This window comes from Geospiza fortis, unplaced genomic scaffold (assembly GCF_000277835.1).
Source record: "Geospiza fortis unplaced genomic scaffold, GeoFor_1.0 scaffold138, whole genome shotgun sequence".
In the NCBI taxonomy this organism is placed as follows: Eukaryota; Metazoa; Chordata; class Aves; order Passeriformes; family Thraupidae; genus Geospiza; species Geospiza fortis.
Genome location: NW_005054307.1, coordinates 9,929,683 through 9,940,222, shown reverse-complemented (window position 1 = coordinate 9,940,222; position 10,540 = coordinate 9,929,683). Strand labels below are relative to the sequence as shown.

Below are 10,540 nucleotides of genomic sequence, written 5' to 3'. Positions count from 1 at the left end.
AAATCCAGTTACCAGAAAAGAGCTGGCTGTCAGAAAACATGGGTTCATCTATGCTTTTCTAAATCCTCATAGCAGCCAGAATATTCCATCTATACTTGGATTCATTTCACTGTAGCCAGAAGTCTAACATTTATAAGGCAATCACTGTTCCATCTTCTGTATTTATTATCCCTTAGCTCATAAAGAAGATTGTTAAGTGAAATATAAAGCAGTACAGAGCATCCAGTTTAAAACAGCACACTTGGGATGTAAGTTTCTGTCTGGGTTCCTCCCAGGAAGAAAAACTTTGGTGAGGGAGGGAACCTGGACAATTCAGTGGAAATTATTAAAAGGGCTGATAAAAAGATTTTGGCTTCTGTAGTGCTAATTTTACTGTAAGTAAAATTACTAGTACACCAGTTTTAATATTCTACAGGTTGAAAGCTGATAGTCTTAGTCTTTGAGAGAGTAATGGCAGTATTGCAAGAGCTCTAATCATCAAGTCAGACTCCTATCCCTCCAAAAGCAGGAGGGAATAATTAGTTAAAAATGAATAACCTAATAAATATACACACATTTTCTTTTTAATTTTTTACTGCTTTTTCTTTAGTGGTCTGTTAGGAAAACTTGGGTCACATTTCTAAGTCAGATTTCTAACCCAGCATCCTCAAGAAAACATATGACTTGAGGATCTGGGGTTTGATCATAAGCCCTACATATGACAAAACACCATGGGAGCTGGCAGCACAGCCAACAATCCATTAGAAGGAGTTACAAAGCAGCACATAGCTCTTATGGTGACCAGGACTAAGCTGTTTGTTATATGCATACATTAAAACATAGCAGTGAACACATAAATGGCTAAAATTCTAAATAAGGACTTTCATAAATAATAATTTTAGCTAAACTGGTGCATGAAACCTTTTGATTTGTCAATACCAAAGCACAAGCCAATGGCAGAAAATTATTGACCTTTTACTGTGTCCTGTTTCTCTGTTCTCCCCATGATGAATTTGGAACAGGGGTCTGGGAGCTGGCTTTGGGAGTATTTATCCCACAGAAAATGTTTGCAACAGAGGCCTTCCAGGTGACCCAGAATACAAAAAAACACCATTAAAAATTCACCATTAAAAGCAAAAGTGTTTTAGTAGTTAGAATGGCTAGAGAGCAGACATGGAAATTATGGAAATTATCTGCCTTAGACATGAAAGGGCTGAAGTGTAGCTCCATGTCTCTCCTGTAAATTGTTATGCAATTAAAGAGTTAAGCATAGACATTGCTACCCTGCAGCTGTGCTTTGCTAGAAAGCAGATCTCAGAGATCTGTGGCAACCAGCTTAAATGATTATTTTTGCTTGCTCTCTCAGTTCTATTTATAATTAGTCTAAACCTGCCTATTTGGTAGGAACTATTTAATTTCTTATATTGGCAACCTTCAGGACATGAAATGGGGAAATGGAGGACCAGAATGTGTTCCCAGGCTCATCAAATTCAGTCCACAATTTTGTGTCACTCCCCCTTTTTTTATCCCTATGTCCTTTTTTTTTTTTTTAGCTAAAAGCTCCATAATGTGGACCCCTCCTTAAACTGATCAAACTGTATCTTAAGAACCAGACTTAAGGTACGGTTTGGACTGTTTCCTCCTTTCTGAATCTGTTATGCTGATTGGATCATTACTCTAGAAACTTATTTCTTAATAAAAATTTCTCCTAATTTCTTTGTATCAGTACTCATGGACATTTTTTAACTTCTGAATTTGTCCTGTCATTGAGAATGTGTTCTATTTTTCCTTTCTTCATGCTTCTTGATGTTTGTCTGGACTTGCTAAGCCAAACAAGTTAAGATCTTCTAGTGTCACTTGCCTACCAATCTACTAATTTCCTGCTATCTCCACAATCTCTGTCTTACTTGTTCCCATTTGATTTTCAGAACCTCAGTGCCCATGGTTATCCACATTTTCCCAGGTGACGTGTCACCATTGCCTTGTGCAGTGGCATCAGCATTTCAAGTTTTGTCTGAAAACACCTGGCACAGTTCACATTCCCTCTTGCCCTTTTTTGCAGCCATATCACAAACTTTACTCATTGACTGTGATCAACTAATAGACAACAATTCTTCTTTCCAAACAAAGTTTCATACTATTTTATAGCAACTATTTTTATTCCTAGACTTTATGTCTGTGCTTTGAAAAGAGCTTCTTTTTAATTATTGCTTAGATTCTACCTTAGCATTAGTTCACACTATTTTCTTCTTCCCAGCTTATACATTGCTCAGAAAAAAAAGTTCATTTAGATGTAAGACCTTAAGTAAAGCTCTTGTACCCTCAAATTCTAAGGATTATACTACTTTCTAACTTACTGTCACTTGTAGCCCAGAAAATGGGAAAAGAAATTTAGATATAAAATCCCCTCAAATAGTTTTGACCATGGGGAATGCTTGAAAACAATGTAGCTTCTCCTCATAGCTAGAAACCATGTTTAGTTTCCATCACCACTGCTTTTCAGAAATTCAGGAATCCTACCTTTCATTTTCAGCAAGACATCCCTTTCAGTTTCCATTCTCTGCTTACTTGGGCTTTAGGACAAAGCCATCTAGGCAGGTGAAACTGCTTTTATGTTGCCTATTTATTACAGACACAGTGTTGTGGTAAAAACTGAACAAATCAACTCAAATGTAAGAAATCCCCCGAAATAGCTGGATCCTGGTTTTAGTTTATACTGTTGACATTCAGCAGTGAGATGTGTCCAGGAAGAGTTATAATGCACAGGAACACAGGATGTTTGCTCCTCTGCCTGTTGAAAATAGAAATTTCCTGTTAATTTAGCAGACATATGACATTAATTCATCTTTGTTTCTTTTCTTTTTAAAGTTTGCTCACACAACTACACGGCTGACACTGGTGTGCTGACATCTCCCAACTACCCCAGCAATTACCCAGTCCGCACGGAGTGCACCTACACCATCGCAGTGGGGATCAACAGGCGCATCGTACTCAGCTTCACCGACTTCACCCTGGAGGGCAACAAACGCTGCACAGAGGACTATGTAGAAATCAGGCAAGGCTCATTATTTCTCTTGTCCTGAGTATTGGTTTGTATGTTGTCCAAACCCACTTAAGCGTGTTCAGAATCTTTATTTTAGCTGTACATCTTGCTGTCATTGTGGGAAAAGGACTTAGCAGAGAGCTTTAAAGGCGACCTATTGCTGCTCTCATACTTCTGTGTTGTCAGCTTTCCCACTTGATAAATTCCAGTTCTGAGAGCAAGTGGAGTGTGTGGACTGTGTTCTCATGCACTGCATTTGGGTTGTTTTCCTTAGTGCAGAAACAAGGAGTTTTATTGCCTGCTTTGTGACATGTTCTCCATGATGTTTGAAAAGTTGTGGCAGTCAGGTGAAGTTCCAGGTGACTGGAAAAGGAGAAACCATTGTACCTATCCTTTAAAAGGGTAGAAAAGAGGACCCTGGGAAATATTGAGCTGTCTGCCTCACCTCTGTGCCTGGGAATGTCATGGAACAGATCCTCCTAGAAGCTCTGCTAAGGCACATGGAAGACAAGGAGGTGGCTGTAGACAGCCAGCACGACTGCACCAAAGGCATTCTTGACCAACCCAGTGGCCTCCTGTGATGGAATGACTACATCAGTGGATGAATGAGCAGCTACAGATGTCATCTCTGTGGACTTCTGTAAAGCTTTTGACACAGTCCCCCACAACATTCTTCTCACTAAACTGGAGAGAGATAGATTGGATAAGTGGATGGTTTGGAAGAAGAGGAGTTGATTGGATTGTCACATCCAGAGGATAGTAGTCAATGGCTTGATGTGCATATGAGATCTCTGACAAGAGATCCCTCAGGGGTCTGTTATGGGATCAGAGTTATTTAGTATCTTCATTAATGACATAGACAGTGGGGACAAGAGCACCCTCAGCAAGTTTGCAGGTGACATCAAGCTGAGTGGTGCATCTGACACACATGAAGGACACGATGCCATCCAGAGGGACCTGGATAAGCTTGACCAGTTGGTCCATGTGAACCTGATGAAGTTCAAAAGGCCAAGGACAAGGTTCTGCTCCTGGTTTGGAGCAACTCTCAGTATCAATACAGGCTGGGGAGTGAATAGATCAAGAGCAGCCCAGGGGAGAAGTACTTGGGGGTGCAGGTGGATGAAAGATCAGAGAAGACCTAGCAATGTGTCCTTGCAGCCCAGAAAGCCAACTGTATCCTAGGCTGCATCAAAAGCAGCAGGGGCAACAGGCCAGGGGAGGGGATTCTGCCCCTCTGTTCTGCCCTGGTGAGAGAAACCCCACCTGGAATGCTGCATCCAGCTCTGGGGCCCCCAGCATAAGGATACAGATCTTGGAGCAAGTTCAAAGGAGGACCATGAAGACAATCAGAGGGCTGGAGCACTCGTATGAAGACAGGCTGAGAGAGTTTGGATTATTCAGAAGAAACTTTTTACAATGAGGGTAGTAAGGCACTGGAACAGGTTGCCCGCAGAATTAGCTAATGCCCCATCCCTGGAAATGTTCAAGGTCAGGCTGGATTAGGCTCTGAGCAACCTGATCTATTTGAAGATGTCCCTGTTCCTTGCAGAGTTGCGTGGCATAGATGACCCTTAATGCCCCTTCCAACCCAAACTATTGTATATAGTTTATTGTATATTGTTTATTGTATATTGTTTATTCTATATTCTATATTCTGTTTTATGTTAATAGTCTTTAGAGAGTAGTTACTCTAGGAGGTAACAAGAAGAGCATATAAATAATCTGCTGTATTTTTCTATACTGGCACTACCATTAAACTGAGGATACTAACCTAGTAATTTCTAGGAAATTTTGCAGAACAGGGACAAATAGAAGAAAGGAATATTTGCAGGAAGGTTACCTGCTCACAGTACAGCAGCACCAAGCACATATCCTTTCTGCTGTGTGTCTGCAGATGGATTTGCAATTTGCAGTGTTGGTGCACCCATTCCTGTCCTCGTGAGCCAGCTCTGGTGAACCATATCTGAGGAATGCAGTGTGTTTTTTTCAGTCTGAGCATGCTAAGAGTTTCCATTACCTCACTGAGCACCATGATAAAGCTCATCCTGAACGTTATACCAGATATTCTGTATGGGTTATTCCTTGGTAAATAGTATCTTCTTTTTAAAACCAAACGAAAATCTGCTTGCTGAAGTTGAAATTTTGAGATTTTGAATTCTATCTGAATTAGCTGAGTTTTTTCAGCTGTGCATACCGACCAGAGAAAGTTATGAAAACCTGAAAAGCTTTCTCAATATTTTCTAAGTAAAGCATTTCATTTTTTTTCTTTTTAGAAAAACAATCTGAGATTAAATTCAATCTAACTTTATTTTAAGAATTAATGCTTTAATTTGGGTTAACCCAAAAGTGATTTTTTTTCACTTTTTCACCTTAGTAACTGAAAACATTTATTTATAACATAAATCTAGCTTAGTTTTCACTGTGAAGAGTTCAGCAGAGTTGAACAGGTTCTAAGATATGGGCAGAACATTCTAAGTGCAACTCAGCACATTGCTACTGCCATGACTGGATTTTTAGAATGCCTCTTCAAACCTGATACTGTTAAATGGGGTAGCTACACAAGTCTTAGGTGAAGTGCCACTCTCATTTCTTGTCCTGAGGCGTCCTCTGATAAACTGCATTCAGCCAACTAAGAAAGTTGTTCATCTGACCATAGCTGCAGAGGCCAAGATGCAAGTGAGGGGAGGTTCTGGCACATTTCTTCAACTGCCAGCAACATGAGAGAGCAGCAAGCAGTTTAAGCTAGGAGGATGACAAGAAAACAGAGTGGCAAAGGCTAAGTAGAAATTTTTCTCAAAAACAGCTGTAAACCTGTGAATATGCAATTGAAAGTATTACTGTCCACTTAAAAAGCATCATAGGAAGATCACACCAGATATAGGTATAAATTATTTGTTATTGTCCTACTGACCTATAGGTTGATTGTAGTATGAAAGTGCTTAAAGACAAGGCCGGGAAGCAATTGATAAGCAGGTTGTCACCCTCTTTTTTTATTCCTATGAGGCATGTGCAGGAGGCAAACCAGAACATTAGCTGTGAATCCTGATTACAGTATGAAAATAATGTTACTGGAAATATTACTTAATTTAAAAACATGAATATAAGTGGTTTTAGAACCAATTCTGAAGACTAAGAAAATATTTCAAAACATGCATCTCATCAGTGAAATTAACTCAGGAATGAAGTCCCATTTGTTTGGTGGCAAATAAACATGTTTTTTAAAATGAGTCAGCTCATCTAGGTTTACACCAGGTTAAAGAGTGAGGAGTGAGAAAATTACTACTTCAAATTTGAAGATTACCTTTGGTTTTCCAATGATTGTAGCCTTGTAGAATATAGAGAATATAGTCTACCTGAGACACTTCTCAAGCTTGTCATTGTGATGACACACTCAGGCTGCTGAGATGAGAGAGTGACGTGCCCAGCAAGCAGGTGGTTGTGGCAGGGCTTATTACTGCAAGCAGCAAGGCTCAGTATTTGGTAGCAGTATTTCTGTTGAAGAGCCAGGATTAGTCTTTCCCAGGCCTGAAAGAATCACAAGATTTTCGATTAGCTAGCATTTCTCATGGTATCTCTCTTTGACCAAAGGTTTTTCTTCTTTACCATTCTAGAGATGGAGGCTATGAAACTTCTCCTCTTCTTGGGAAATTCTGTGGTACAGACCTGCCTCCTGTTATAATCTCTCATGGTAACAAGCTGTGGATAAAGTTTGTAAGTGACATATTTGGCACAAGAAGGGGATTTTCAGCAGAGTGGGATGGTACCTCAGCAGGTAAAATGACTGCATCAAGTATAGAACTATTTTACACATCTTATTTTTTATCTTTTCTTTGTATTTAATTTCTCACCTTTCCCCCTTCAATTTTTTCCTTCCAATATTCTAAAGTCTGTCTGCTAATTATATAGTGACATATATGCATGTTGTTAAGAGCAAAGATATTTCTTGATCCTTGGGCTTTATTTTTTACCACAGAAAAGAGCATATTATTTCCCAGATATAAAGCAGCTTCAGCTTTCTCTTATGTTTAGGAAAGCAGTAATTAAGAATATAATGAAGAGGTTTCTAATTTCTAATACTTCTCTATCAGAAGCACTCTTCAAGTTAGATAGTTAATACTTCTATTTGCTATGGGCTGTCTTCTGCTTACAACATTGATGGCTGGATGCAGATTTTTGGGGCATTACTGAAGAAGTTCAGGGCATGTGAAGGAGGTCACCAGTGAGAATCACACACTCCAGGTTTAATTTTCCCCTCTTCTAGTTGTTAAATATTGCTTTGCTTTCTCTGCTATTTTCAGGTTGTGGTGGGACTTTTACAACATCTTCTGGCATCCTCATGTCTCCCAACTACCCTATGCCGTATTACCACAATTCAGAGTGCTACTGGCTGCTCAAGGGAAGCCAAGGAAGCCCGTTTGAAATCCAGTTTGAGCAGTTCCACCTGGAGCATCACCAGAAGTGCAGCTTTGATTACCTTGCGGTAGGTGCCCTGGGGCACTCTGCTCCCCAGGAGGCAGATGAGGGTGCTGAGTACAAAGGCAGCAAAAACACAGGGTCTTGGCTTTCAAATGGTCCTAAGTGACCAGACTCAGAATAGGAAAGCTCCATATTGATGTGCTCCCTTCATCTCACGGAGCCCAGAGAGGCAAGGCAGCAGTGTCTGTGTAGCTGCTGGTAAGAAAAGCATTTATGTCTAGATAGAAAGAATTTGATAGATAGAAACAAGAATCTGTCTGCATCTTTTAAATTTTCTGTGTTTTGAACCAAGGCCTTAGCATAATTTCTTAGTAAATTATGGGGAACAAGGCACAATGCTGTCAATAACCATATTGTTAATATCAAATTTAATATCTGAATTGTTCCATAAATTATTTGAATATTTCAAATGAAATTGAAATGGAGTGCTGTATTCCCCTCTTGGTGACTAAGCCCCTAAAAATCCACTAGTATTCAGTTACTGACTTCCTGTTTTTGCTTGTTTCTGAAATGCCTGCCAGGCTTCTTCTGAGCAGAAATGGAATTTAACCTCTTGTATACCCAGTAACATTTCCCTAAGCAGACATTTGTCAGGGGCAAATTAATCAGACTTGTAATGCCATCAGCTTTATTATGTTTTCATTTTTCTTTTTTGTTTTTGGTTTAATTTTTTTTAGATATATGATGGCAACAGCAGCAATGCTAAACCACTGGGTAAATTTTGTGGGGATCAGATACCACAAACCATCCATTCCAGTGGAGACAGTGTGTACCTAAAACTAAGGACAGACAGCAGTCTGCAAGGTGGAGGTTTCTTAGCCAAATACAAACAGGGTAAGTAAAGGAAGAGGAGATGTTTCTACAGCTCATGTTGTCTGTGAAGCTGCTTGCAGCCCATGATCTTACATATTTATCAGCACAGTAAAATCTGTACAGCATACCAACAACACAGATTTTCTATTCTGGTACAGTTACAGAACACAGAGGCCTAAAAATTATCTGCCCATCTACCTGTGATGGAGATTATCTCCTCCTTAGGAGAAAGGTACTAAGGTGGCTCTATTTCTATTACCTGCACCAGTGGCATATGCCACTCCAGATTTACTCAGAATAACAAATGCTGGAAGTCCATAACAGGGTAGATTTGACAGCCCTTGCTCTTCTGCTCCTTCAGGCTCCTGAATTTTTAAAAGAGAAGGCAGATTTAGCAAGATTCTCTGATCTTAGAGCTGCTTTTGAGGAAGGATGACAAAGGATAATTGAGTTTCTGTCAGCCAGACTGCATTATTGTGGGTGCTTGGGATAATTTAGCCTATCGGGAACATTTTAAAAAGCTTCATTTTTAATATTTTGTGGTAAGGGTAATACTTTTCTTGCAAACATGTTTTTGTAAAATAAACCCCAGAAATATCAGAGTAATAGCATTTGGAGAAAAATACAGGAAGACACATGACAAAGTTATTTTATTCCCAGTCATAATCTGAATATAGTCCTGGTTTTTACTTTTCTCTTTATACACTTTATATTTTTTTTTACAGTTGAATGCATATTGGAAAATATGTCATTTCATCACATACAAAGTGATTTGCAAGCATATTTGAGTCCTCTAAATATGATATGCCCAAGTGACAAGGACTGTTATAGGTTTATAAGATGTGAAGTTGTCCTGTGTTTGGACAATAGTAAATGGATTACAAAAACCCAGAGCACAGACCCATCCACACATGACACATGCAGTAATTAGGAGAGGGAGGAAGACTTGGCTCCCTCATTCCTTACAGATATCACTACCATGTACTTTTCAGACTGCAATGTCAAGAGGATATATTAGAAAAGATTCCCCCTGCCTTTGATTAATTAAACAGAAAGAGCACTTTCAAAGCACTCAGATGTAGAACCTGAGCTATCAGATAATGTGATTTACATTCATATTTAATTCCTGAAGATGTATCAGAGAAAGGTTTTAATGGCTTGCCCAAAAGCTAAAATTATGTAGGCAGTATGTTGTAAAATAAGGATGCTTAGATACCAGATACATTTACGTGTACATGAAAGAAATGTAATGATTAATTGGATAATGTTGCAAAGGAAAACATGGTATCAAGTTACCATTCAAAGGCACTTCTGTGCCTGATATGTTTCTAATAAAATCCTTTTGGCAGGGGGTAGTAGATTTTACCTGTCTTGCATTCTTCAAAACCCATTTTGTGCTCTTTGTCCTGCCCTTTCAAAAAGTCATATGCTTCAGAGTAGCTTTGCAGACAAGCTCCGCTCCACTCCACCTGACCCTGACCTGCAGCTATATCCCAAGCATTTTGAAATACTGAAAACACAGACCTTTAAATCCTTTGGATAGAATAGAAAAAATGTGCAGGAGGTGGGTGTACTGTCTGTGGTGACAGACAATAGAGCAGTCATGCAGTGAATCTCAGCTATTTCTGCTGTTCAAACACAGCAGATTTGCTGCACAAACCAAGCAGCCTGGTCTGCTCCCTGCCTCCTGCCCACTCCCCTGGGCATTAATTACACTGCTCTGCTCCCAGTTCACATTGTATGCTCTCTCCAGACAAGGGATTGCCCACACTGATGTTTTTTGTCTTTAGGGAAAGGTGGATACAGGAAAATGAGACTCACTGACCTAATGCCATAATTGTAATTTTGTTCTTTATCTAGTTTAGTTTATTTTTATTTTCTCTGCACTTCAAGGAAAGCTCTTTTTAATCCAGGTTAGTGTCCAGTCCTTATGCTAGGATGCTATTGAATGTCTCACAAGGAAAATTATGGCTTCTTTTAAACAAATTTCATTATCACATTCTCTTCCTGGGGCTAGAAAGCCCAATAAGAGTAATGTACTTTCCATTAGTTGTTTTAGCCAGGGATCATAATTTTTTCCCACTTAGCAGAAATAAATCACTTTTATCTATTTGTCAATATTTGTTGAGCAGTTACCCAGATTGTTTCAAATGACAGGGTACATTTCTACAATTATTTTAAAAAGAAAAAGAAAATGTGTTTCATGAATACCCATGTATTTAGACTTAA

The 10,540-nt window shown here is 39.2% G+C and overlaps 1 protein-coding gene across 1 annotated transcript in view; it reads left to right on the top strand.

Annotated features, from left to right (window-relative positions):
* Positions 1-10,540, top strand: part of CUBN (cubilin) — a 142,397-nt gene that overhangs the window by 32,359 nt on the left and 99,498 nt on the right. The window contains exons 23-26 of the mRNA XM_005418600.2: positions 2,848-3,034; positions 6,634-6,794; positions 7,321-7,502; positions 8,176-8,332. Of these exons, the coding sequence (XP_005418657.1) occupies positions 2,848-3,034; positions 6,634-6,794; positions 7,321-7,502; positions 8,176-8,332 (687 nt within the window). The remainder of the gene's footprint in view (positions 1-2,847; positions 3,035-6,633; positions 6,795-7,320; positions 7,503-8,175; positions 8,333-10,540) is intronic.